This window comes from Trichoderma ghanense, assembly GCF_004382785.1.
Source record: "Trichoderma ghanense strain CCMA-1212 chromosome Unknown scaffold_1, whole genome shotgun sequence".
Classification (NCBI taxonomy): domain Eukaryota; kingdom Fungi; phylum Ascomycota; class Sordariomycetes; order Hypocreales; family Hypocreaceae; genus Trichoderma; species Trichoderma ghanense.
In genome coordinates, this window is record NW_027395664.1 from 2,020,060 (window position 1) to 2,047,356 (window position 27,297).

Consider the following 27,297-nt stretch of genomic DNA (forward strand, 5'->3'; position numbering starts at 1 on the left):
TTTTTTTTTTTTTTTTTTTTTTTTTTTTTTTTTTTTTTTTTTTTTTTTTTTTTTTTTTTTTTTTTTTTTTTTTTTTTTTTTTTTTTTTTTTTTTTTTTTTTTTTTTTTTTTTTTTTTTTTTTTTTTTTTTTTTTTTTTTTTTTTTTTTTTTTTTTTTTTTTTTTTTTTTTTTTTTTTTTTTTTTTTTTTTTTTTTTTTTTTTTTTTTTTTTTTTTTTTTTTTTTTTTTTTTTTTTTTTTTTTTTTTTTTTTTTTTTTTTTTTTTTTTTTTTTTTTTTTTTTTTTTTTTTTTTTTTTTTTTTTTTTTTTTTTTTTTTTTTTTTTTTTTTTTTTTTTTTTTTTTTTTTTTTTTTTTTTTTTTTTTTTTTTTTTTTTTTTTTTTTTTTTTTTTTTTTTTTTTTTTTTTTTTTTTTTTTTTTTTTTTTTTTTTTTTTTTTTTTTTTTTTTTTTTTTTTTTTTTTTTTTTTTTTTTTTTNTTTTTTATTTGAAATTTCTCCTATTCTTGTGTCTAATGCTATGTACGTCACCAAACAGTCAAAGCCATTCAAGCACAAACCACCCCCCCTCGACTCGACAACTTCATGCTACCGGATTGGCATTGGCTTCGTCCTCTTTCCTTGATCCGTCATTGAAACCCGATTTCTCCATGCGATACAATTCCAAATTCTCGTCTTCATCCCTTCTTCCAAGAGAAAAAAATGCCTTGGAAAAGCATCATCCTGCTTCCTCATAGCGCATCTACCTACCCTGCAACCTTTGACTAACAAACCCCTTTCAGACAGCCTTTTCTCCCCCTATCACACACTAAGCCTTCTCTTGATACCATCTTATACGCAACAACCAAACGATGAACTGGTAAACCTTCAATTCGTTGCTAGTAATGCGCTCTCGCCCATCCGTCCACCCTTCACTTTACCTGGATGCCATGTAGAATCATGTGTCCTCGCCCAGCTCCCTTGTGCTAGTTCAAGCAATTACCAAAAAGTCCAAACTCCTAGCACAAAGGACAGCCCCTCGACAACAGACATAACCAGCATCCAACACTATGAGTAGTTATGTCCTCTTGTGTGGCAACGACGTGACCCGCCTACCTCCCCCCATCATTTTGGAATAGTACCACCTGTATTCTTGGAAAAGCCTCTGCCTGGGTCAGTCACAACCAACCTCCCCGCCCCTCTATTTTCTCCAAGCCCTCCATGCACGCGCTTCCCCTTTCATCATGCACGGCGTCCTCAGAACCTGTGGCTTTTGGATTTCGCCCTGTACACGGTGAAGCCAACGTACGCACCGCCCGCCACGAGGATAAACAAGACAATCTTGAAAAAGAACCACGTCCAGCTTCCGCCGCTCGCACCGCCCGCGCTCTTGGCCTTGTTCTGGCTCTTGCCTCCCTTTCCGGGGTAGACAGGCGCGGGGCTGGCGTAGAGGTTCTTGGACACGACCGAGATGATGTCGTGGTTGTCGCTCAGCTCGCCCGTCTCGGCGCTGAAGCCCAGGTACGCAATGTTGGGGATCGAGGGAGGGTTCTGCACCTCGAAGCACACCAGCCAGTCGCCGACCGTCTTGTACTGCAGCTCCAGCTTGAGGCTCTTGTCCTGGAAGTAGGTCAATCGGAGCTTGGTCGGGATGCTCGAGTGGCGGAGGCCGCGGGCCGAGCAGCCGGCCAGCTCCGTGTCCTTGCCGTCGTTGTTCTTGTCGTACGACTTCTGGCCGTCGCCGAACATGGCCATGACGTAGGGGAAGACGACGCCCGGCCGGTTGTTCTTGTACGTGTCGACGAAGACGCCCAGGCCCTCGAACTTGTCGGCGTGGCCAAAGACGGGCCCGAGCTGGCCGCGCTGCTTCGTGATCCACATGGCGAAGCCATCGCCGTACAGTGAGTTCTTGCCGTGGATCTTGAATTCAACCTCCACCTCCCAGTTGGTCGCCGTCAGGGGCACCCGTGAAAACAGCCAGCCGTTTTGCGAGGGTCGGTCGGAGGTGAGGCGGATGTATCTGCAGCAGAATTGAGTTTGTGAACCGCACAATAGGAGCGAGCGCGTGCCTGCTGGGTATATGGACAGGGGGGAAAACTAAACGTACGAGTCTGTCCGAATAATTGTGTCGCCGCCAAAGTCGAACCATCGGCTCTGCATGTCAGAGTCCAGGTAGGGCTAAAGAGAGAAACCAAAGCAGGTTAGAAACTCGGTTCAAACTTCCAGCGGTCTGTCTTCGCATCCCATCCNAATTCGTGTAGTCGTGAGGCAAGTCCCCCTCCTTCTCCTCCTCCTTCTCTCCCTCTCCTTGATATGCGACTGACTTGTTCGAGGGTGTGCGTCTTGAGCTGCGCGCGGATTCCGTTAGCCCGCTGTAAGCTCTTGCGCAATCTTCCTTGTCCAGATCAACCAACCGTTATGCTTCTAAAGTCCTCCTGGGCCGCCGCAGTCCACGCGAACGCCGCGGCGAACACGGCCGACAGCGAGGAAAGCCGCATCTTGGGAGCGATTCGATCGTGACAGCAAGGGGATCTGTTTCCAATGGTCGGGCAGTCGGCGGAGGTCGCTTGGAGATCAGCACGGGTTCTGATGTCCGATGCCGCCTCTTTCGTCGTCTGTCGTTTTGTTTTCTTGGAGGATATTATCAAACAGCAACAAGCACCAGCCAGTAAGGCAGGCAGTTCACATGGGAGGTTCCGAAAGGCCACAATTCGTGTTGAGCCCGCAACACAGTGCTATTTCCCAACGATCTGGACTGTGGAGGCACGGAGGCGTCGCCCCTGCTCGCACCAGCTGTCTGTCTGGAGGCTATTTTTGGTACCGCTACTTTCGCCGACCTTCTGAATTTGATCACTGAGTGATGGAGACTTGTACTGCAAAATCACTTGTTTTGGAGATCCAAGGCTCAAATCTCGTGAAATTACTCAAGAGTCAATTCCCAAGACTCTGACAACTTGAGACCATACCAAGTGACTTCAGAAACCAACTGAGTGGTGAATATTTACAGAGTCAAGCTTGGGTGGGAAATTCACCGTTTGGAGCACTACAAGGTAGCTGTACCCGGAGCTGACAGCGGCCATGCCCGCGGTGGGGCATCGTGCACTGTGCTGTCTCAAAACATTGTCCAAAGGCACGAGCTTCCATGATATCGGCATGTAACCTGTAGATGCAATTTATCATTGCGAACTTCAGACTCTATTGCATTGCGTTACCTCACGCTGTACCACAAGTGATCCAATGGCCTTATTTCACGACAACGAGTTGGAGCTCTTGCAAATAGGTAGTCACATGTCAGATCTATAACTGACAAGGTCGAGATCAAAGCCAAGGACCCAAGCACAAGGACCTCGATGCCCAGGAATTGCAAGTTGTTGTACTTGAACATGAAATTCGAACAGAAGTATCTGCTCGATACAATCTCCGTCTGCTGAATCGCATATTAGCTCACAGCAGTTCACCATCTGCAACATGCCAAATACCCCAGGTTGAGCCACCGTGTCTCCGCTAGCCACCAACGCCACATACCAGCCACAGCGAAACTGCAACTCCCAAATGTCCAAAATCTTCAAAGTCTCAACCACCACCCAAGCAACCAACCGCAAACTCGCCCAATTCCCACTTCTTCCCCAAGACGAAACCACTCCCAAGTCCCCCACACACACAACCTCCAAAATGGACTCCTCATCCGTCAAGCAATCCGTCATGAAGCAGGTCCTCGCAGAAGCGAACCTCGCCAACGCCCGCGTCCTCATCGAAGTATGCAACCTCCATGTCTCCCCCTCCCCCCCCAACCACGAAACCCGCCAAACAAACCTTGGCACCTGCAATTTCAGCAGCAAAGATTACTTACCAGATGCATTCGTCATGTATATAGAAACTCCAGGAGAACTGCTTCGAGAAATGCGTCCCCAAGCCCGGCACTTCCCTGTCCAGCAGCGAACAGACGTGCATGACGTCGTGCATGGAAAAGTACATGGCGGCCTGGAACCAGGTCAACGCGGCGTACATCAACAGGATACGACAGGAGCAGGCCAACAACTAAAAGTCTCGCATACGAAGATGAATGAAAAAAAACGATAGAAAATCGAACAGGATCCTAGGTTATTGGCACGAAGTTGCAAGGGCTGGGGAAAAAGAAAGAAAGCAACGCAATCCGGGTCTGGATAACAAAACGAACGAGGAACGAACGCTCGGCGAGGAAGAGATGCCGTGTACGATATTGTTCGGGTCGTCGTGAACTGGGGAAAGGAAAGGGAACACGAATGGGCGGCTGTTCTCTTGGGTGAAACCATGTATTACTACCTTATTTCTTTGTTAGAGCTGTCTTGGTAGGTGTTTGGGACGGGATATAGACATATAAACTGGATCATCCACTCCACCTCGCGGAAACGCTGAACCAAGAGACCGAAAAAAGACATTTACAAGCCGTGTATCATTTCGTTTGGGTATCTACCAGGTATATCAATATGCATGTATATATCATCGTCAACCTCACTCAGCCCCCGCCTCAGCCCCCGCCTCGGCAGCCTTCCTCTTCTCCTCCTCCGCCGCCTTCTTCCTGGCAAGATACCTCTCCCTCGCCCCCATGATCTCGCCCTCCGTCTTGCGCGTCTTGGCCGCCCTCTCCACCTCCTCCCGCTTCACCTCCTGCGCCTCGCGCGACCTCTTGAGCGACGCCTCCAACTGCTCCGCCAACATCCGTGACTGCCTCTCCCTCATCGCCTGCTTCCGGCCGAGCTGCTTCCCCGTGAGCTCCCGCCGGTCCCGGTCCGCAGAATCTCGATGCGATGCTTCTTCGACTTCTTTCTGCACCGCTGCTTGCTTCTTCGCGACAACGTTGAGGCCGCCCTTGAGGAGCTGCCGCTTGTCGACGACTTGCCCATCTTCGTTGACGGATATGGAGGCGCCCTTCTCATTCAGTTCCCTTGCCGCTCGGGCATACTCCTTCTCCTTATCATCATCCACATCTTCCGCGTCCTCCGCATCCGCCTTCTCGCCAGGTCCTCGCTTGGCCATTTCCTCCGCGGCCCGCACCGTCTCCGCATGTCTCTCCTGTTCCCTATCCAACAACTTCCTGTAAAACGACGTCATGCCGGTGCCCTCGTTCTTCTTCGCCTCCTCCTCCTCTCTCCTCCGCTCCTCCTCCTCCAGCCTCTTGTTCTCCTCCTGCTGCTTCTTATACGCCTCCGTCACAAACTTTTCCTTGTCCGCAAACTCGTCTCCCTCCGCCTCACGCTCGCGCGCAATCTTCTTCTCCTCGGCAATCAGCTGGTCCCGCTTCCGCACGTCGGCCGCCATCATGAGGTTCTTCATGTATTTCGGCTTCCGCTCCTCGTCCTCTTTCGACTTGTTCTTCTGGGGCTTGAGGGACTCGTAGACGGCGTCGTACTCGTACACGCTGGCGTCGAGCTCGGCGGCTGCCTCCGCGTTCTTGCGGGAAGAGAGCGTGCTGGACAGGTCGCCGAACATTGTGCTTGTTGGGGCTTTTGGCTTGAGCTTGGGGGGTTCGCTTATGACGCCCTTCTTTGGTCTGTGTCCCGTTGTTGAATCGGCTGGCGGTGGTGCGGATGTGAAGTCGTCCAGGTCGCCTCCAATCTCTTCCACTTTGGCGTCTCCGGGGGCTGCTTCGTTGTCCGAGTCATCGTCGTGGCTGCTGAACATGGGCCTCGATCTGGAGGGCATCGGCTTGGATGCGCCGGGCTTTTTCGTCAGGTTGAGCCCGAAGGCGAGCTTTGGCTTGTTCATTGTGACAGGATGGCTGTGTAATTGATCCAACAATTCGTGTAGTCGTGAGGCAAGTACTTGAAGATGGAACCGTCAAGGTATTGTTAGATTCTCCTCAAGCCACAATAGGTCGGATAATCCGAAAACCAGAATATGAAGACGAAGGTGAAGATGAAAATGAAGAAGATACAAAGCTCTTGGAGCTGCACGGCGCGCTGACCGAATGCCGAAGCCCCAACTACTAGACGCGCGCCAGGCGGCTCCGCATTTTCTCTCCCGTCTTCCGCTCCGTCACTTTGACAATCTGGTATCAATCCATTCCCATGCCACGTTTTGACAGCTCTGGGGTAGACCAGAACTAAGGTGCATCTCTCATATAGGTAGGTTGGTATGACATAGTCGGATGATGTACCCCATCTCAGCCATAGACGCAGTTATTACAAGAACAGCAATCCAAGCTACATCGTGCGCCCTCTTAGCATCCATTCACACAACCTCCCACCATGTGGCGATAGCAGCACAAGACACAGGCCATCATCTGCCATGACGTGATTGGCTCCCCCATGCTGTCATTCTCCAAAAGGTCGAATAGGTAATGAATCCAACCACTGACATGTGCAAGCCAGATGTTATTCAGCTGGTTCAACGTAGCAGCAGTAATAGATAGATAAGGCAAATAGGTAACATGGACTAAATCTGAGACCCGAGATCCCTCATACGTCCCCGTCACGAGGACACGGCCTTCCAACTCAAGGACCCTTCTTATCTACAACTTCTCTCTCTCTCTCTCTCTTGCACTCGGTTTCCAATACCATCTTCTCTGTATACTCTAGATCTTCTCTCTTTGGCAATTCAACCATGGAATACTGCAGCACCTGCACGGGCAGCCTCGCCGCAACCCCCCCGTACTCCCAAACGCCATCATCACCACCATCATCATCGTCTTCCCTCCCGCAAGACCGCAGAGTAGAATGCTGTTACCGAGTCATCTGCGGCAAGTGCATACAGGTGGATATATCTCCCCTCAACTCTGCTCCAACAATCCTCTCCTCCTCCTCCTTCTTTCTAAACCACTTTATAGAAAAACCCCCGCTTCGCCTCATACTGTCCCTTCTGCCAAGTCTCCTCCACCCCCTCGCCACTCCCCCAAGGCCTCCGAGATCCTCCCCAATACACCTCCATCCCGCCTCTCCGATCACGCGCGATCCCGACTTCACCACCTCCCCCGCCCTACAAGTCCATAGAAGACGGCGACACACCATCACCACCACCACCACCAACCCCCGCGAACACCAAGAACAACAACAGCAGCAGCAGTACAGACTCCTCCTCCGACATCGACGAAAAGGCCGCTCTGCACGACGACACCCTCCACTTCCTAGACCACGACCACGACACCGTCCAGTCCCTCTCCCTCCGCTACGGCGTGCCCCCCGCCGCCCTGCGCCGCAGGAACAACCTCACCAGCGACCACCTGCTCGTCGGCCGCAAGACCGTCCTCATCCCCGGCGAGTTCTACAAGGGCGGCGTCAGCCTCTCGCCCCGGCCCGTCGAGGGCGAGGACGAGGAGCTGCGCAAGGGCAAGATCAGGCGCTTCATGACCGCCTGCAAAGTCGCCGACTATGACTTTGCGCTGCTCTACATGGAGCAGGCCGGCTATGACATCGACGCCGCCATCACCGCATACCTGGATGACGAGGCTTGGGAGCTGAGCCATCCCAACCAGAGGCGGAGGAACGGCGAGGCCACAAAGGTCAAGAATCGCGGCCTCTTTTGGAGGGGTTTGTGAGTTCCGAGGCGAGTCTGTTTTTTTTTTCCGGCTTTCACATCTTGCTCTTGGGTCTTGATCTTTGGAGAAATGGGGGACATTAGAATTTCGTATTTCATGTAAACGTGCAAATCCTGCACGAGCATCATCTTGGATGCTTCTCGCCTAGCCTGACAGGCATGTATATCATCATCCTGTATGTAACGCCATCATCCCTGAACCCTAGTATTTAGTTACACAAACATTCATCGCCACATGTTCCGACATGATATTTAAAAACAGTAAACGCAAGCACCAAAGCCAAACACGCTTAAAAGGCAGACCGAGTTCGGATGTCCTGAAAACAGGGAATGTTAGCTTTGTGTATCTTGGATACTAGATAGTCATGCATGACGGAGCTACGAGGATAGAACTTACCGATATTTTCCGCTCAATTTCCCGGACTGAGCGGTCCAGCTCCCCTGCAATCATTTGCTTCTTGTCATTCGGAAGCAGAGCGTATCGCTCACAGAGATCACCGTCGATGACGCCCTTCATGGGTGCATAGTAGCTGCGATACATCAAGTGGTCTCGGCCCGCCAGCGGGGGGTCCTCGGCTCGGAGGTGCTGCTCTAGACTCTGGAAAAAGTCTGCGTCTTCTCGCGTGACGAACGGAATCAGAACGCCAATCGTGCCCATCAGTCCGCTCCACAGCAGGACGTCCTGGCCTCCCACCACCAGGCTGGTCTTGGTAATGCTCGTCGGAATATCCTGGGTGTAGAGATGGCACATCAAGTCCAGGCGATGAGAGGTGCCGTGCAGGTAGCTTCTTGCGTTGAGCAGATGAAGTCCCGCCGGCTCCTCGTCGGCCTCCTCACTGGCCTTTTGTGGAGCTCGCACGATGAAGATGTTGCCGAACTTGTCTCCTCCAGCGGTGGTCTCATAATCCACCATGGTTGTACACGTTGTCCACCTGGCAACGGTATCGTCCACAAACGGAATGAGCTTGTTCGTCTGTTGCTTGAAGACAACGTAAGTGATGCCCTGCTGCACGTCGCCAACGACAATTCGGTTGCCTTGTGCATTCAATGAGACAATCTGCTGCGGTGCCACTTCAGCCTGAGACTTTCGCAGCAGCTGTCGCATGCCGAGGTCGTAAATGCGCAGCATCTTTCCAATACCGACCAACACACGCCCCTGGAAAGGTATCATGGCCATTGGGGGCTCCTCCACCTTGGTCTTGTGAATGAATACTAGACCCCTACCGTCGCGCTCGAACCGGTAGATATGGACAAAAGCGTCAGAAAAACTGCGAGGGTTCAGGACCATATCTTTACCGGTTCCAACGACGAGGAAGGTTTCGTTCTCCTGACTGGCAAACGTAACGATTGCCAGACTGACCGCAGCCTCGTTTTCCTCCAAATCGATCCTTTGCAGGACCTGGCCCTCTTCGGCCAGCGGGTCGACAACGCTGATGCACGAGGCCCAGCGTCGGTTGCCTCTGGGATGGCCAAACTCTTCGGGGGGGAGGACCTTGCTGTCCCCATTGACACTCGCTGGGTCTGCGAGCAACTGAGCGCAAAGCGCCGGAGACAGAGTGTGATTGTCCGCCTCGATCACGTAGAAAAGAGGTTGATCCGGATGCTTCACCATCTTCTTTGGGGTATAAGTCAGGGGAATGGAGCTCTGAATCAGCGTATCTCCCAGCCGGTCGACAGAGAAAATCCTAGAGATGATCAGCTTGTGACATGACAAATGATTCTTCAACAAGCAACCAAGAAAAGAATAAGTGCCTTTCAGTAGGAACAATTGGAAAAAAATGCGTATTAAGAACCTCATAGCCCGTAGGCTTGGATCCCATTTCTTCATCATTTGGCACGATAGGAAAAGGGGGGAAGACGGAGTACACCACTTACCGTAGAGTTTGCCCCTGAATACCCACAATGCCTTCTTCGCATTGCTCGCTGGTGAAATTCCAGCCCCATTCCAGATCGACGTAGTTGAGCGGAGTGACAACAAAGGTCTTGGTGATAGGATCAGCGTATCCGAGCCACGGCCGAGAGCTGAGACCAAGAACACACGTCCGTCCCTGGACAGTGACTTGGAATAGCCTCACTTGCTTCGGCCCCAAGAACTTCTGCCGTGTGTCGGTTAATTCGCCGGTAACCTCGTCCAGGACCGTCCGTAGGTAGACGCCCGAGTAGAGGCCGATGTGTAGGTAGAGCGTAGAGCCGCCTGATGAGGAGTCTTCCATGGAAATGATGGCAAGGGAGGTGGGTGCCGCGGTCAGTGCCTGCACCGACTTGTTCTCGAGTGTAGACTCGGGGTCGAGACTCAGAATTCGGACTGTGCAGTCGTCACAGCCAACAGCAAGGAATGAGCTTCGCAGCCTGCCTTCGGGGACCTCGCCCAGGCTCAAGCAAGTGACAGTACCAAACATCTCCTTCTTCTCGTCATATTCGGCCAGAGAACCGTCATCGTCCATCTCGAAGTAGACGATTTCACCGGAGCTCAGAGCAATCGCCACTTGGTGAGCGTTGGTGGATGCGGCCACAATAGATCGGTGCTGAGGGGCATCCCACTGATTGACCTGTCCATTGCGGATATGTCTAATACCCTTGGGATGGACCTGAATCAAACCATCGTCGCCAAGCAACTGGGCAGCCAGCGTGGGGACACTGGTGAGGAAGCCGGAGTCGCTGACTTCTTCCACCGTCTCACCTATACTGAGGACAAGGGTTCCGTTGGTGAAGGAGAGGACGATGTATGCATCGTATTGTTCATTCCGATTCAGCTTCAGCGTCCAAACAGCAGAAGGAATGCCGGGAAGCTCGGAGGAAACAATCTCATTAATCTCGAGTCCGTGCTTGAGCGTCCGGAACGTGCTGCGAGCACCGTTGCCGCAGATGGTGTAGATCTGAGGTGCGTCTTCGCCCGTCAGGTTGGCAATCTTGCAGTCGAGAAGAGGATTCATAGAGGGGATGCTCTCGACGAGTACCAAGTTCTCCAGTGGCCGGGGATAGAAGTACACAGGATCATATGAAGCCTGTGCATCGACGGGGAAATCGTCGCTGGTGAACTCCAGCTCCTCGTCATCGTCTCCGAGCTTCTCGAACTGATAGAAGGAAAAGTTGCCAAACTGACTGGCAACGTAGAGGAAGCCGCTCTTGAGGATGCAAAGGCTAGCTGCAGGTGGGACCGTATCGAAGTACTTGATCTTGAGCCTTCGGACTTCGCCTGTGGTGTTGCCTTCGTCATCCTCGACCATATCAATTGTGACCTTGAACATGTCGCCGTCTTCTGTCTGCAAGAGAAAGAAGAAGGCTCCTGCGCTTCCCTTCAGCTTGTGCATGACACCGGAGATAATGGTGCGCTTCCTTGACGGGTCCTCCGTTGCGCCTCGACGACGGGGGATCGGCACTCGGAAGGCCTCTTGATTGGAGTGACGGTAGGTAATGTTCTCCTCGCCGCAAACCAGGACGCCGCTGGGGCCATCGTTGCCTCCGGGCACCTGGAACAGCAGCGAGGCTGTTGAGTCTACGGGCTCTGACCACTTCCTCACTACGTGATTGAGGCCGAGATCAAGCTCATAGTAGACCAGCTGGGTCTCCAGGTCCCGCAAAGCCTCGCCCGTAGAATCTTGGTCTACCTCAGTATAGTCGATCTCCAGGGCTGCAAACACGGGATTGGCGTACCCAACGTCCAGGGCCACCATAGAAATGACCAAGACGCCAGGCTTGTGGGCCTCCAGAGGCGAGGAGATGGTGAGCTCTGCCTGAGAATTTCGATTGAGCACATAGACGAGCTTGTTCTTCTCGATGGAAGCAATCAGGCACGCGCGTCCCTTGGGGTCACAAGCGAGATATTCTCCAGGGATGACTCTCCGCACGCCAGACTTTCCAAAAGTCTCCAGATGCAGCTTGCTGAAGCGGTTCTCTTTCGGCAGATACTCAATGATTGTGATCCGACCAGAGTCAGTTGCCAGAATCAAGTAGTCTGCAGCATGATATTAGTATATTGCTTGTGAAGGCGGACGAGTATCCATTCAGCTGGAAGTCGTGTTGGCTTTGGTGGGGCGCGTTGTAGAGGCTCTTTTTTTTTACTCCTTCACCATCACTATGTGGCACTCCAAAAATGAGGGAGCTAGGTTGACTCACCCTTGTTGCTGCCCGCCAGGCGAAAGGCCGCCAGGGACCTGATGATACCGAAGATGTCGTGGGACAAGACGGTAATGACCTTTCCCTGCGAGGGATCAGGCCGCAGGAGAGCCAGCCGTGACCCAGCACCCGTGATGATCAGCTGCTCCTTGGTGCCCGCGAACTGACCCAGAACCGCTTGGACGACATTGGTTGGCGGCTGGATCGTCAGCGAGTAGAGGAACATGTTGGAAGTGGTCGCCATGTTCCCGACTGGGCGCAGTCAAGCCTGCGCGGCTCTTCAGAAGCTTGATTGTGCCGATTGAGCTGCTCAGTCGCGTGAGGGAGGCGGTTGTTGTGTGTGGAAAATAAACTGGCGGAGCTTGGGATCTGAAGCTTAAAAGTTTGGCGAGGGAAGACCGGGGGCATGGAGGAACGTTAATGCGGGCAGTGGGTGGTGTGAGGGTGGTCCGAGCTCCCTGCAAACTTGCGTCTGTCCAGCTCTTTTTATACATGAGGCGACAGGCATAGCGGGGGACCTCAGCAACGTCAATTCGACTCAACCAGGCGAGACAATGGAGCCCGCGCTGCGTCGAGCGGCTCACAGCCTATGCGGGCGCTGCTCGGCATCGCTGCGGAGGCAAATTACGGCCCGGGGAGCGCTGAAGCTGTGGGCGCAAGTGCCGATCCGGAGCGTCCACTCGTGCAAGTCGGCAGACACCAAGCGGACGATTGCGGCGTCCAAGTTGACGACGGCTGCTCGCGAGTACTCGTCTGAGGCTTCTGCGGCAGGGAGGTCTGCGCCTTCTACGCTCCGTTTGAGTCAGGATGACCTCTTTCACCCCTTCTCCGAATCGCCAGTCCCCGAATTCCGGCGCCGAGCTGCCTTCATGAGACAACATGCATACTGTCCTCACCCGGACCACAAGCATGCTAGAGCTCCGATCGATGCGTCCACCGTTGGCGATGCTGCTCCAGCTACTGGAGGGGAAATGCCTCCTGCGAATGTGGACTTTGAGTGTCCTGATTGTGGCATTGCTGTATACTGCAGCAAGGAGCACTGGATGGATGATTACGAGAATCACTTGAAGATCTGCGATACGCTCCGCCAAATCAACGAAGACGAGCACGATCTCCGGTCTGGCAGAGTGTTCCATGAGGGCAACCTCCCCGACCTCCAGATGGAGAATGCTGCGGTCAACATGACGAATTGGGATACGTTCATGTATACTCGAGAGTTTGAAGCGGTGGACTCGGACCGATCCATGAGGCAAATCACTCGACTTCTTACGTACCCGATTACCATTGGCAGCGTTCTTCACGAGCTGAGCCCCTACAGTATCCAGAAAGGAGGACGTTTGACGGTCGAAGGACTGAAGAGCTTTAGCGGTAAGTGAAGAAAACCGAACACTGGCTATGTAGCATACGACCCTAATGCGATATGGAATGCTAGCTTTGAGATATAACCTGCATATACCCAGATCTGGACGTGGTGCTGGCGTCAACCAGCTTCGTCCGGAACCCCCGCCAGTGAGGCTATTCATTCTCGGCGCACGAGCCGAATCGTCTCTCCCGCGACCGATATGGGTGCAGCTGGCTCATCTCTTCCCCGAATCGCGATTGCACCTCATCTTCATTGGACCGGAGAGCATGGCCAACCGAGATGACGAGTTCCCATTGCCTGAACGCACACCCTCGAACCCATTCGGCACCGTGGTGGAAGATCGTGTGTGGTACAACATGAAGATAAGCACTATTGTGGACTACTATCACACCATTCACAAGACGGGCCATTTTGCTCCTTACGATCCTTACTTCGACTGCTTCGTCCTGTTCCACCCTGGACTTGGCCACCCCGCGAGCAGCCATGACTGGGAAGAAACATTGCCGCTGCTGTTGGAGACCAAGGTGCCAATCATCAGCACAGGATATACCGAGGTCGACATCAAGCGTGACGTCGAGTGGGTGAAGAAGAAGTCAGGAGGGGAGTTTGACGTACTGCTGGAGCCCGGGGAGAACATCTTCCGGAGTCTGCGATGGGATCTTGACGATATGGACCCTCAGGACATCACCTGCGGTAACTGGGGTGTTTGGGCATTCCGAGGAAAGAGGTATGTTTTGGGCGTGATTACAATATGCCTCTCCGTTGCAGTTGGCTGACAATCTTCTCAGATACGAGACCACCACACGAGATCTCTGAAGAGGAAGAAGAAGCAGAGAATGGAGAGCTGCTGGGCTTTGGTATCCAGCTTGGATTCTACTGGACGTCACGGTATAAAATGTGTAAAAATATCCACGAGGAATGTACAGAATACGGTCACTGTATGTGTAGAGGCACCTCTCCAATGTACTATATATAAGGGGTATTCAAAAAGGTAGAAGATCTCTTGAGAGACAATAAAGGCTCAAGTTGGATCAATTCGTATGTTCTCCCGTCATGTTCCGTCATGTTCCCCTACCTGCTATATCAAAGATCTTGATAGCTGCATGAGGTGAGGTTGAAAAGCTGTACTCGACGCAGCTGTCACTGCAAACGCCCTATAAGCAGTCGCTAAACGCGCTGGCCTTCAGCGCCTAAGCGAGCAGCGACCGCCTGAACCCACCTGATGCACGTGTGGGGGCTTGTGCAGGTGCAGCAGCGTCAGACCGATCCATTCCAACTGCATGCGAACCCCAGACCTGCGACCCAACAGCGACCCAACTTAACCTCAACGACGTCCAGCCTCTTTTGCCGCTTCCATCTCCTCTCTCGCGACCGCTGCTCCGCTCCCTTCCGCGCTTCCTCGACTCTTCTCGTCATTCAACGCCTCCCCGATCCCGCCTCTTCCAGCGCGCAATGATCCTCAGACGACGCCGCTCGACTCGCCGGCCATGAATGCCGCCTCCGCTTCAGCTCCCCTCGCTCCCAGGACCCCGACGAGGCCCAAACAGTCGGCCGTCTCTCCGCCTCCCGACGCCGGAGCCGGTAACACCGCAGATCGTCGGAGCAACCGTGCCGCGCCCGTCGACCCGCTGTCCGACCGGGCCACGCTGAACCTCATCCGCCGAACGCTGTGCCCGCAGCACCTGGGAGACAAGGCCCGAGATGCCCAACCCGCCCTCCAGGACCTGCTGCCGCCGCTGACGAGCCGCAACGATGTCGACCTGCAGCTGTACGCCTTCCTGGCCATCATCATGCGCGACTTTGTCCAGAGCTGGTACGGCAAAATCACCACCGACGAGACGTTTGTGCCTGAGATTCTCCGCATCATAGCACACTGCACCACGGCACTGGAGCAGAGGTTCAGAAAACTAGATCTCGAGAGCTTCCTGCTGGATGAGATTCCGGAGCTGCTCGACAAACATGCTACAGGCTAGTAGTTGTGTGGCGATGCCCTACGGTTTTGATCTGCCACTGACCGGGTCGCAGCTCGCCGCGTGGCCTCTCGGTCTGCCCTTCAACCGCCCGTGGATGCTGATCCCCGAGAGGTTTATCACTCCATATTCCCCTTACCGTTCCTCTCCCCCGTACCTCGCCTGGGCGATGACATAGCCGTGGAGCTGCAGCGGCAGAATGAGGCGACGTATCGCCAGTTGCTGGTCCAGGCCGTTCTGGCCATCCTGCTCCCGACTGAAGACTTGGAGAACCCTTGCCTGACGGCTCTCGTGGAGCAGATCCTGTCCGAGCTCATCATCGGCAATGTGATTGGAGGCAAAGCGTCCCAGCCATGGTTGCTCTATGAGGCTATTTGCATATCCGCAAGGTCACTGGGCGAGCAGAAAGCCAGAACAAAGGCAAGGATCGTGACTGGGACAGACCAGCCATCGCCTTCTTCATCGGACCTCGGCCAGGATGCGGCCAAGTCGCCCAAATGGACGATCCAAGGGGTCTTTGTCCTGATCATTCACTTGGGCATCCTTTTCTTCAACGCGGTTAGGTTCATGGCGGGCATATTGGCGGATTCTATATCCCTGCCGCCTAGAACGGCGCTTCATCTCGATGAGGAAGCCGCAGACCACATTCACGACGACAAACGACGACTACTATCTACGGATACGAACCTCGGCCGGGCCAAAGTACCTGTACTTTCCTTCAAGCTCTGGTCATGTCTCGGAAACCTGATTGAGCTGGAGCAGCGGAAGCCCTGGCTGGGCGGCTTCATATCGCTACTACGGACGGCGGCCATCAACGGGCCATGGCGCATTGCGGGGCTTGATGGCCCTCTTGACAGGTAAGATATGCAAATTTCCTTGTCTCATTGATTTGTGTCTTGGCTTCATATCCTTCCCCGAGCCCTTTCCTTCACACCCCTGGTCATCTGTCGAATCTGCTCGTCATCTCGCATCTCCTTCAAGTCACTGGACCTCCTTCCCCCCCCCCCACCTCCAGATGGAGAATGCTGCGGTCAACATGACGAATTGGGATACGTTCATGTATACTCGAGAGTTTGAAGCGGTGGACTCGGACCGATCCATGAGGCAAATCACTCGACTTCTTACGTACCCGATTACCATTGGCAGCGTTCTTCACGAGCTGAGCCCCTACAGTATCCAGAAAGGAGGACGTTTGACGGTCGAAGGACTGAAGAGCTTTAGCGGTAAGTGAAGAAAACCGAACACTGGCTATGTAGCATACGACCCTAATGCGATATGGAATGCTAGCTTTGAGATATAACCTGCATATACCCAGATCTGGACGTGGTGCTGGCGTCAACCAGCTTCGTCCGGAACCCCCGCCAGTGAGGCTATTCATTCTCGGCGCACGAGCCGAATCGTCTCTCCCGCGACCGATATGGGTGCAGCTGGCTCATCTCTTCCCCGAATCGCGATTGCACCTCATCTTCATTGGACCGGAGAGCATGGCCAACCGAGATGACGAGTTCCCATTGCCTGAACGCACACCCTCGAACCCATTCGGCACCGTGGTGGAAGATCGTGTGTGGTACAACATGAAGATAAGCACTATTGTGGACTACTATCACACCATTCACAAGACGGGCCATTTTGCTCCTTACGATCCTTACTTCGACTGCTTCGTCCTGTTCCACCCTGGACTTGGCCACCCCGCGAGCAGCCATGACTGGGAAGAAACATTGCCGCTGCTGTTGGAGACCAAGGTGCCAATCATCAGCACAGGATATACCGAGGTCGACATCAAGCGTGACGTCGAGTGGGTGAAGAAGAAGTCAGGAGGGGAGTTTGACGTACTGCTGGAGCCCGGGGAGAACATCTTCCGGAGTCTGCGATGGGATCTTGACGATATGGACCCTCAGGACATCACCTGCGGTAACTGGGGTGTTTGGGCATTCCGAGGAAAGAGGTATGTTTTGGGCGTGATTACAATATGCCTCTCCGTTGCAGTTGGCTGACAATCTTCTCAGATACGAGACCACCACACGAGATCTCTGAAGAGGAAGAAGAAGCAGAGAATGGAGAGCTGCTGGGCTTTGGTATCCAGCTTGGATTCTACTGGACGTCACGGTATAAAATGTGTAAAAATATCCACGAGGAATGTACAGAATACGGTCACTGTATGTGTAGAGGCACCTCTCCAATGTACTATATATAAGGGGTATTCAAAAAGGTAGAAGATCTCTTGAGAGACAATAAAGGCTCAAGTTGGATCAATTCGTATGTTCTCCCGTCATGTTCCGTCATGTTCCCCTACCTGCTATATCAAAGATCTTGATAGCTGCATGAGGTGAGGTTGAAAAGCTGTACTCGACGCAGCTGTCACTGCAAACGCCCTATAAGCAGTCGCTAAACGCNCTGCCCCCCCCCCCCCCCCCTCCCTTCTGAATCTCGTTTTCCTTCCCCACCTTCTAACGGGCGGAGCCGATGGAAATCCCTCCGTTTCCCTCTGTTTTAGGGCTCGTTGTTTTTCTGCTATCTGATGGGACTAACCAAGCTAACTAATGGCCCCTTTGCTTTTGCCGTCGGCTTCTGTAGACTCCTTTCGCACCATATTCAAGCCGTCTTCGACTCCTCTCGTCTGCCGCCCATCCTTCGGTCGCTCCGAGGCGCCTTGTTTCCCAACAATAGCCTCGGCACGTCGACGCTCGCACCTCCCCAGTCGGAGGAGGAGCTGCGCGCTCTTCGCCGCAGGGCCGCTGGCGCCATTTTGGGCCTGCTCCCCGCAAGCGTTGCCCGCGTGTACTTTGGGCGTCGGCTCTGGCGCTTGGGCGGGTTGTTTGACCCTGGCGAGGAGGTCGGATCGTCGTCTGCCGCGGCTGATGAGCAGGACGGCGACGAGAGGATGTTGGACGAGATTGAGGGGCTGCTTGATGTTGTTGGTGATGAGTATTGCAACAAGCATCTGATGTACAGCGCCTTGGAGCTGCTTCTCGTGAGGCTGATGCCCGAGTTAAGCGAGAAGGGTGTTGTGGAGCTATGGGAAGAGAGACTTGGCTGATGGAACTTGAAAGCGCCTGCGAAGAATATGCTGTACATACAGAGTCAATGATGGAGGCCTTTTGGATCGGTAGTTAGGGGTGCATAGGTAGACAGAGCCCCTTCTTCTCCGCATGTCCTGCCGAGTACATACTGCACGAGTAAGGTAGATAAGGTATCATTGCCGGCAGTACATCTTTGTAATGAGTAACGTATCAGACTTCAGTCTGTCTAACACACCCCTTTTCTAGGCCCGCGTCTAGGCAAACGCCTACTCCTCGAACTTCCTCCACATGGAATGGAAACCCCCATCGAAAGGTGTACCAGTACATGCTCTCACTCAAGTAGTACTACACAAGACGCGCGACCTCAGAATAAGGCCCATAGAAAGACGGGGATTAGCCGGTAACATAAAATGAAAAAAAGCTTGTAGTATGTAGATGCCGAGGAAAATTATGTCCGCATGAGGGATCCCCCCTGTTACCCCGAGACCCTCTTTTGGTCACTCTCCCGTCGTGTGTGTGTGCCCGTGCCGTACATGGACGAAAGGAAAAAATACTAACACATGTCTTGACAGGTGCTCCGTAATATAGCACCTTTAGGGAGTGAAAAAGAAGAAGAAGAAAAAAAAAAAGCATGCTTCTCCGCGAGGAGTGTGGTGCCGAAATCGAGGCCCTTGTAGATCATTGGTTTTTCGAACTTGTCTTGTTCCCTTATTCCTATTCCTGTACCCTCCCATCCTCCAATATGACTTGATCGCGATACAATAAGAAAAACATGTAAACGGGGAATTGTTATAACCCAAGGAGAAGCTGATAAAAATCAAGAAGCTGTGCGAAGCTGCAGAGGAACCGCAAGATGCTGATTGCTTCACTGTCTGAAGTGGTGCCTGAACAACCCAGAGGAAATAATTTTCTCTGTGTATTTCAGTACCACATAAAGCCCGGAATCCACGTCGGGTCTGAGATAGGAAGGAAAAAGACGCAAAGAAAGGGCAAGAGGCGTGTGAAGTAAGAGTGAAATAAGAAATCAACGCTGTAAGCATGCTCAGGGGTTTGCGTGAAGCAGAGTGCAATGCCTTTCGTGGCCAGTAATGTGCTGAGAGAAAAAAGAAGAAAAAAAGAAAAAGAAAAAAAGAAAAAGGCCATCGCGCTGGTTCCAGAAGGGAGCCAGGTAGAACGTTGAAACGAGTGGCCTATAAGCAATAAAATCAGGTTGTCAGGTTTGATGCTGGTAGATCTGTTGCCAGATGAAGTCGCCTTTCTCTTTTAGTTGTAACCCCTTTTCCGTCCATTCCAGTTTCCATCCAGCATGAGAGGAGCCGCCTTTGCATGTGAGATGTAGTAGCTAGAGCCTCTTCAATGCTTCAAAATAGACTGCATCACCGCGTGCTGCGATCTCATGGCAAGCCTTATCCTCTCTTGCGTAGATCTAGGTATCCAATGTCGCCGTCTTCCCCCCATATTTGTTTATTGATTTGATCCAGGATTGCTCCAGGAGGGCCCGTAACGCCGATGAGAAGAAAACGAAAGAGTGATAAAGAAATGACAGAAGAGAGCAAAGTAGAAAGCAATAGACTTTCGCAATGATCGATGATTCGGAAAAGGGAGCGAAAAGGCAGGTGTTTGGGGAACTGCGGTAGATTTGGAGTACCTTGTTCATAATTCTGACATCGCCGCCTCGGCTAGCGATTGAACTTCCCCATCATCGCCTTCAGGGATCCTTGACAGTCCTCCTATGGAGGGACGCGTAATCTGATGTTGATGTAATTGCAATTTTTTGGTAAGCTGCACAATGGTGGCATATTCGCCTTTGTCGAACGGACCATTTGGCGTCATGCTATGAAGGTAGCTTAGCAGCGTTTCCGCGGCACGTCTAGCATCCTCTGGCGTCGGAGATGTTGGCGAAGAGTCGGCAGTATTGGATGATACCGAGCTCGTGTTCGTGGAAGGGTTGTTTGATCGCGCAATCATACTTGAGTTGCTGCTGCTGCGGCGTAAAGCTGGCGGCGATGATACTGTTGTGTCCAGGGTGTAGGTAGTATTCCGAACGTCGTTTGTCGGCGACTCCAGCGCCGAAGATGATGTAACGCCAGATGTGTTTCGAGGAGTAAGCGGTCCGACACTCGTATCTTGGTGAACACATTCGATGTTCAGGGAAGGAAAAGTATTGCTTCTCTTCCCATGGTGCTGGAACTCAGAGACTCCTGCTGGTTGTATGTGGAGACTGTTTTGGAATGTCCCAAGGTTGGGATCGGGCGAGAAGTGGAAAGGCGCTGTTGGGCTCATCGTGCCGCCCGCAAATGAAACGCTTGGATCCCTCAAGTCGCCTGCCAGCGAGGTAGAGGAGTGCGACGCAGTATGTCCGTACTGGAAATGAAAATCATGGCCCTCAGCTTGTATGTCCTCGTCACTGCGGCTAGCAGAAAGGGGCGAGAGCTGCTGAGTTGGAGAGACGGGAGAAATGGTAGTGGCTGTCCTATCCCCTGGGAAATGTGGAATAGCTGTGGACATGGTGATGCGGTCTGGGATGTTCGTCTCGGAGGCTCGACGCATTAGCCGACCAGCCCCTATACCGTGCTTTTGCTTGAATTTGAGAAGCCAGTTGCTGTTGATGTTAGTCAGGCTTCTGTCTTGGCTGCCACTGGCGCGAGCGAAGAGCCTTGCTTGTTCGATGATTTCTTCGTCTTTGACCTCAAATCCACGTTGCTGCTGTCGACGGACGTAGTTGCTCAGCGTCCGATCAAAGTCTGGGTGCTTCCCCTTCAGACGCTTAAGAGCTGAGTTATCTGGCTCCGGATCTTGCTTCAAATACTGGTCCTTATGCCTCAACACCTTGGATACAGTGCTTGGCTCAGGTGTCAGCTAGTCCCCAGAGCGCGGGTAGGGGTGGTTGACCGAAGCGATGTCTAGTGAACCTACCTTCTCTCGACACCAAACTTTGCGCCAATATCTGCCTGCCTAGTGCCTGGGTTATCTTCGTGATATTGACACATGGCTCGTTTTTGCTCTGCGCTCAACGTCTTCCTTGCCTTCTCGTGGTGCACAGGGGGTCTCGGCGGCTCAACTGGGGGGAGGCTGGATGCAGGTGCTATAGACAGCGGAGGAGCAGAGTAGCTCCCCGATGGTGTCGGGTTCGTCAACTGGCTCGGCCATTGTGTATTGAGCATTGGTAGTTGGTGATGGCCCATGAGCGGCGCGGGTTGTATCAGTTGATGCGTCGTATGCTGAGGAATTGATGGGGGAATGGGCGGAGGCATTCTGCTGAGCGATTCTGATGGCATCCCGTGCGAGATATATCCGCCAAAGGTAGCGCCATATTCGTTCAGAGGGCTGTTTCCATATGGACTCTGGCTATACGGACTCATGCTCGCCCAGTGGTCGCTGGTATAACCAGCTCCGTTGCTCTGCACCATGGTAGCGTCTTGACCCAAGTTGGCAGAGCCGTGAGCGGCAGTGTTCATTGTATGTATTCCTGGAATCTAGCGGCCCAGTCTATCGCTGGGTTCTGCTGGTTGCTGAAAAACTGAGCAAGTCAGCACTTGGCAAATAGTGTCTGCCAGAACAGAGAGAGGAGAGGAGAGGAGGAAGAGGAGGAGGAGGGCAAGAGAGAGACGGAACGAGTGGGGGGGTATTATCTTTCATCCGTCAGCGCAGAGACAAGATTCAAACTTTGTCTTGGGCCGTCATCAGCGAGCCGACAGTAGTAGTAGTAAGTCAAGTGTGAGTATTGGGCAGCATTTGTCGAGAAGCAAACAGGAAACGTACGAACCTCATGGACAGTGTACACACGGGAATGGCATAGTCCTTTCTTCTTCCTCGACAGACGACGAACAACTCTGTAGAGGCAAGCCAAGGGGGAAGGCAAATAAACTTGAGATGCTAAAATATGACTGCACTGCAAACTAATAATAAAAAGAAGCTGTGGTGTATAACTTTGCAAAGCGTCTGAGGAGGGAGAGAAAAGAGAGTCAGAACGGGTGAAAGTGAAGAGAGAAGTCTCGGTGACAAGGCCTCTGGATGAGGGGCGCTCTGCCGGATAATGTATTGCTACTTGGCCAGCTCTGTAGAACAACGACCAGGAGCAAGCAGGAAGCAAGAAACACACCTGTCCAGGAAAGCCCTGCTTCTCACGTCACTTTAACTACTAAAGACCCGCTGGTGGACTCTTCCGCGCGGTAACGGCCTGGTGAGACAATGACGGAAGCTTTCTTCGCCGTTACTCGCGGCCTCGTGCTTTCGTGGGGGTGTAAATAGTTGTACACGACTGCGGAGAAGGGAAACGACTCATGCCAGCCCTGGGGAGGAGCAGAACGCAGCAGCAGTAGCAGCAGAAGTGTTCGGACTGGTCGAGGGGCGGCGATGCATCTGCGATGATAAACCAAAGTACCGGCCCCGGACCTGGCTGGCAGCAGAAGCTGTCGTACCGCGTGCTTGTCTGTGCGGCAAGCGAGTCCGTACAAGATCTGACAAGCTGCAGCAGGCCGATGCTGTTGGCCCAAGAGACGGCAAGCTCGGTGGTTTGCTGCAGACGAGCAGTGGCCCGCCCACCAACCCAGTGCCATGCTAGGTCTACCAAGCCCGGGCTAGACTAGGGTATCCAAGCAGTATCATCCCAGAGGCGTACAAGAGTGGCTCGTTGTAGCTGTACTCCGTATAATGGGCTGCCTGGGAAGACGCTGAAGCCGGAGCGCATTGTCTGCGAACGAAGCGGAACGTTGGCCGTGGAGACAGGCATGCAGACGCATGCACGAAGAGGTCCTGTACATGTACGTTCAGGGGTTGCCTGCTGCAGGGGTACCGCGGAGGGGAGGGGGCGTGCGAGTCGGCAAAGTGATGGGCGCCTCTCGAGCGTGTGCCTGTACATACGTACTGTACATATAGTTGGTGCATGTACAGATGAGTGAGGTGAGCGCATCTGTGCGTGTCAGTCCGGCTCTCTAGCTTGCCTCGCTGCACGTCTGGCGCCCATGTTTGCTCGTAGGGAGACGGCGAGTGGACGGACGGGTGGGATCCGTCCCAGAAGGGAATAGGCCTGCAGAGCCAGAGCCCGGAATGCCTGAGGGGTGGCTCTGGACAGGTCCGGACGGGGAACTGGGAGCGGATCATGGATCATGGAGATTGGGCATGATAGGGCAAACATTGACCAACGGGTGATCAGGGCCAGCATTGCCAGAAGAGGCAGCGTCGGCGGGATCGGGGACCTGGACATGGGACCATATGTAGGTACGGGCGAAGCCCACCCACCACTGGTTGACACTGGTCCATTGGGGGCGTCTTCTGCTGCTTGTATGTAAGTGGGAGGTTCGCGTCCTGCACGGCCGGTTGCCTGATGATGTATGTCTCAATGTTTTGCAAGACTGTAGCGTCCACGAACCACGAGTAGGAGCGAAGAGATGAAAGGATGAAAGATGAGGAGAGGAAGAGACGACGGAAGGAAGACGTAACATCGAGAAGCCTAAGGCGGATGTGGTGCGACGTCGGAAAAAAATGATTCAGCATTCCGTACCTTCCCTCCGTGACGTCGGCCCAGAAACGCGACAAGAGCCATCAACAAGGCAAGGAAGGAGCCATACGAGGGACCTTAGAAACTCCATTTCGTTCACCTCAGGCATACATTTTTGGGCTCGCTCAGGCGCTCTTCAGACACAGTACAACAACACACCAGGAAACAGAAGCAGGAAATCACCACGTGAGCACGATGCTCCCGATAGCCATGCTCACTGCTAGCACGACTTGGTGCAAGTTCGCGAAAAGCCGCCGCTTCCACGGCCCATGTGGTTGTCCAGGATTGTTCGTCACCGACTGACTCCCTCCCTTGCCCGTACAGGTACTCGTGCTGCTTGTCATGCAACGCCTGGTGTACGAGGACTGACTGCTGCTAGGGCCTCATGATGATTCTGCGCTCAAGAGCCTGGCCCGGCATATTCGTGGGCCGACGACTTCATCAACGGGACTAGGAAATGGTGTTCCGGACAAGCACCCAGGCAGCATTTTACTATGGCAAACCCACCTCCCAGAGCGCTGCAGGTGCCGGTACGAGGCTCTTTACGCAGCAAAGAACCCCGGCTTGAGGAAATAAGCAACCTTGATCCCAGTCTCGTCACCACTAGCCACTGCAGAGCCCACGCAAACACACCGCGGCAGGGCTTTCACGTGGACGGAGTGAATACGGATCAATTTCCGCCGGACATCGTGTCAGAACTCCAAACAAACGCAGCCGCTTGGCCGTGGGAGCCTTTCTGGTATCCCCCAACAACCCTTCAGCTCATCCCTGTGTGCCCGAATCTCCCAGAGTCGAAGTCGACAACGCTGCTCGAGCTTTGATAGATGAGGGTTCAACGGCTCGTATGAACTAAGAGAGGGGGGTATGAAATTAGAGCATGTCCTGTGGAGCGGCCCGAATCAGCTAGCGCTGTTGTCGCAGATGATACAGATTAACAACGAATCATCTGCCTTGTTCAAGGTATGGGTATGCCCTCATGTACGCAGTGCCGCAGCTGATCATCAATTCAAGCTAACAGACGGTGACCTACCAAGTACAAGTACGAGCACTCTGAAGGAGAGTCCAGCCCAAGGCCCAGAGGGACATGTTCAGCCACGACCTTCTCCACATCACCACCAAGACGTTTATTCGCAATCTTAACCTTTAGACAAATGGACGTCCAAGTTTCAGATATAACAAACTCCGGAGATTTGAGAGCTACCCCCAGCTGGGACCTACGAAGTCGGGATTTGTGTAGTAGTAGCAATACTACATTACCACTTCTGCGCACTACCACAGAATACCTGCTTCTTCCAAATGTGTCTTTTTCTCCACGTTTTCAGCTACAAGCAAGACCTGCGCGCCAAACGACGGTGCCAAAACAGAGTGCAGGGGTGGATGATCCCGGCCGCTCGCCGCTCGCCGCTCATCGGAAATGCTACGATCAGTTGCAAGAGAGTACAACCGGTTTATCAACGCCATCTTAGCTACGCCTGTACTTCGTATAGACAGGCCACTTCGCCCTTTCTTCCATAGGCAAGGCCCCTCGTGCCGGAGCTGCTGACCGATTCCAGCTCTCTCAGAGGGTTTGAGATCCGTTTCTAGTCGAGATAGGTTGTCATAGCCCGTTCTTGCATAGAGCAGCATTGTGTACAACTGTACGCCCATTCAGACAGCCAACCAAGCCATGGAATTTCAGAACTCGTCACTTTGTCGTTGGCTCGCCTCATGCGGATCACTTTCGTACATCAGTCAATATTGATAGACAGGATGTACGAAAAGAGCCTCTGGTGCTGCCTCTTTCAGATTCGAGCTTCAAGGCACGGGAGCGCGGGGGGGCCGTCCATGTTGACCAGGGGCACATCGCTCACTAGCTTATCCTTTCTTGAGGTAAATACTTTTGCGAGGCACTCTTTCCAAACCCTGAGTTTTCATGACTTCGTGCTCCTCATTAAGGAGGCGGCGTGTTAGTAGTAGTGCGGACGCTAACTCACTGGGATGGTGTAATAGTTAGATCTTAATATCGAACATAACATCTCGTTAAACTTACGGAACACTCAACCAACACGTCCGCAAGCTTAGATCTGGAAGCGGGGAACTCCTCCATCGACCAATCTGGATACCAGTGTGACTTCACATCTTCGCTTGGCCCTCTGGTATAGGGAATAATTTTCCCATATACGGAGTATGAAGGACGAAGATACACCACACTAACCATGGTGGAGGAATTGTGTTCAGCGTTATATGTGGGTTGGAATTTGTGCGCAGTATCAACGGCCAATTGACGGTGAACTCGCCGTTGGGAACGGCAGCATGGCTGCTGGACTAATCCCAGACCGTCAGACAAAACTGGGCAATGCTGAAACCTCTCATTACAGCGCCATCCTCTTGATCTTCGAAGGTTCGACAACTCTATTAGGGACGGCTTTGATCCAAAAGCTTCCTTCCCCGATAAACACCTTCTATCTCTCACCTATGGAATGGGCGAAGAAGGGTCGGTACTTCATGAGAACGCACTCGATGAGGAAGCAGCACCGGACCCCTGTCAACACCAGAACGGAAGCTTGGGTTCCGTATCAAAGTACGAAATCATATCGGCACCAGTTGTTGAACCTTTGAACCTACATTGGAATTGGAATTGGAATTCGCTTTTACATGCAGCCGGTATATCATTGCCCCGACCACAGAAGGTTCGATCCAGCCAGGGATTCCTGAGCTGCGGGCTATGAAATCTCGGCATCTTGTCCTCATCGTGGCTCAAATTGAACGAGTACAAGGGGGCGGTGGCGTCCGCGCCAAGCGAATAGCTTCCGCTTCCAGGCTCTCTTCCAGTTGGCCAATTGCAACCCCTGCCGTTGGCTGGCTGCGGTTGTGTGGAGGTCCGTGCCCAGCTTCCACGCATGGCACACACTTACATGACTACCAGACAGATACGAGTAATACCTATCTAATGTACATACATGCCTGGCAGTCATAGAGACAGTTGTCGGTGCTCTCCACGTTGGCCATGTCTGGAGGCATTCAAACGTCCAGCACGATGTTGCACGGCCGGACTAACGCACTCTTTGCCGACCTCGAATACCTGGAGTCGCCATCTTATCATACTAGGTCGTTCAAGTTGTTTGGTCTCTGGATGGGTCCCGCCGTATGTTCGATTGAGAGCCAGGTCCAATCTAGGGTCCCCTCGTCAATCTCAGGCTACTATCAACCTTTCTTTCTCCCGAAATGATCCGCCTTGGTCTCTGCTAGCTCTTCATACGATGTGTGAATATGGGCGGTGGGCGAAGCGCTGGCGTTATTAGTGTAACTGGCCCGAAGCCCACGGCACGCATCGCGGAGCGTCCTCGCAAACCAGATGCCGAAGCCGTGAGCGTCCTGTTCCTCATTTGTTTTTCAATGGCCAGCTGACGCAGGCATGAGAGGCATCACCAGCTCTTGGGCATCCTTATTGATTTCGTGGAGCAAAGAAAAAAGTGCACACCCTTCTCTCTTTGGGGAGATTGATGATTCAGTTTCACGCGATTTGGTCCAGTAGCAATGAAGGGACCTGATGAGATGAACGGCGGCGGCCAATCCCGACGAGATCTACCGCTGGCCACTCTTCGAAACGCGTCCAGGTGCCGGCGAGGTGGATCATGACTGGCTAGGTGGTGATGCACAAAAACAGCCAATCACTCTTCCAAGGGGAGCTCGTTACGTCGAAGGAATATTGCCGCGTGACGTTCTCCATAACAAGCTCATCATCCTGGCGAATCGGTCTTCATCGTTTCCCGGTTTCCTCGTGGCGAAATTGCCCGGCGGTCTCGAATCTACGTCCTCACCGTGTAATCTCGCTGGAGCGAAGATGACCCAACCGTTCTCGA

General features: G+C 52.9%; 8 protein-coding genes across 8 annotated transcripts; 4 read left to right on the forward strand and 4 right to left on the reverse strand.

Annotated features, from left to right (window-relative positions):
- Positions 1-1,231: 1,231 nt before the first annotated feature.
- On the reverse strand, positions 1,232-3,054 carry CCMA1212_002052 (uncharacterized protein; the record flags this gene model as incomplete). Its single annotated transcript, XM_073699455.1, has 5 exons — positions 1,232-1,994; positions 2,082-2,152; positions 2,299-2,322; positions 2,389-2,589; positions 3,046-3,054. The coding sequence occupies 5 exons, from the start codon at positions 3,052-3,054 to the stop codon at positions 1,232-1,234; spliced, it is 1,068 nt and encodes a 355-aa protein (XP_073562448.1).
- A 592-nt stretch (positions 3,055-3,646) lies between these two features.
- CCMA1212_002053 (Mitochondrial import inner membrane translocase subunit TIM13) lies at positions 3,647-4,016 on the forward strand (the record flags this gene model as incomplete). The annotated part of the gene is made up of 2 exons (XM_073699456.1): positions 3,647-3,730; positions 3,849-4,016. 2 exons carry the CDS (start codon positions 3,647-3,649, stop codon positions 4,014-4,016), a joined length of 252 nt encoding a protein of 83 aa, XP_073562447.1.
- A 449-nt stretch (positions 4,017-4,465) lies between these two features.
- On the reverse strand, positions 4,466-5,719 carry CCMA1212_002054 (uncharacterized protein; the record flags this gene model as incomplete). Its single annotated transcript, XM_073699457.1, has 1 exon — positions 4,466-5,719. One exon carries the CDS (start codon positions 5,717-5,719, stop codon positions 4,466-4,468), a length of 1,254 nt encoding a protein of 417 aa, XP_073562443.1.
- Positions 5,720-6,556: 837 nt separating this feature from the next.
- CCMA1212_002055 (uncharacterized protein) lies at positions 6,557-7,487 on the forward strand (the record flags this gene model as incomplete). The annotated part of the gene is made up of 2 exons (XM_073699458.1): positions 6,557-6,706; positions 6,780-7,487. 2 exons carry the CDS (start codon positions 6,557-6,559, stop codon positions 7,485-7,487), a joined length of 858 nt encoding a protein of 285 aa, XP_073562442.1.
- A 289-nt stretch (positions 7,488-7,776) lies between these two features.
- Positions 7,777-11,846, reverse strand: CCMA1212_002056 (Pre-mRNA-splicing factor RSE1; the record flags this gene model as incomplete). The annotated part of the gene is made up of 4 exons (XM_073699459.1): positions 7,777-7,803; positions 7,884-9,171; positions 9,362-11,441; positions 11,603-11,846. The coding sequence occupies 4 exons, from the start codon at positions 11,844-11,846 to the stop codon at positions 7,777-7,779; spliced, it is 3,639 nt and encodes a 1,212-aa protein (XP_073562690.1).
- Positions 11,847-12,106: 260 nt separating this feature from the next.
- CCMA1212_002057 (Protein MSS51) lies at positions 12,107-17,972 on the forward strand (the record flags this gene model as incomplete). The annotated part of the gene is made up of 8 exons (XM_073699460.1): positions 12,107-12,970; positions 13,035-13,658; positions 14,304-14,862; positions 14,885-14,937; positions 15,114-15,792; positions 16,040-16,158; positions 16,223-16,880; positions 17,510-17,972. The coding sequence occupies exons 1-8, from the start codon at positions 12,157-12,159 to the stop codon at positions 17,970-17,972; spliced, it is 3,969 nt and encodes a 1,322-aa protein (XP_073562444.1). The 5' UTR covers positions 12,107-12,156.
- Positions 17,973-19,608: 1,636 nt separating this feature from the next.
- Positions 19,609-21,413, reverse strand: CCMA1212_002058 (uncharacterized protein; the record flags this gene model as incomplete). Its single annotated transcript, XM_073699461.1, has 2 exons — positions 19,609-20,797; positions 20,872-21,413. 2 exons carry the CDS (start codon positions 21,411-21,413, stop codon positions 19,609-19,611), a joined length of 1,731 nt encoding a protein of 576 aa, XP_073562441.1.
- Positions 21,414-24,332: 2,919 nt separating this feature from the next.
- CCMA1212_002060 (uncharacterized protein) lies at positions 24,333-24,921 on the forward strand (the record flags this gene model as incomplete). Its single annotated transcript, XM_073699462.1, has 3 exons — positions 24,333-24,339; positions 24,363-24,415; positions 24,490-24,921. The coding sequence occupies 3 exons, from the start codon at positions 24,333-24,335 to the stop codon at positions 24,919-24,921; spliced, it is 492 nt and encodes a 163-aa protein (XP_073561910.1).
- Between the last annotated feature and the right edge of the window lie 2,376 nt (positions 24,922-27,297).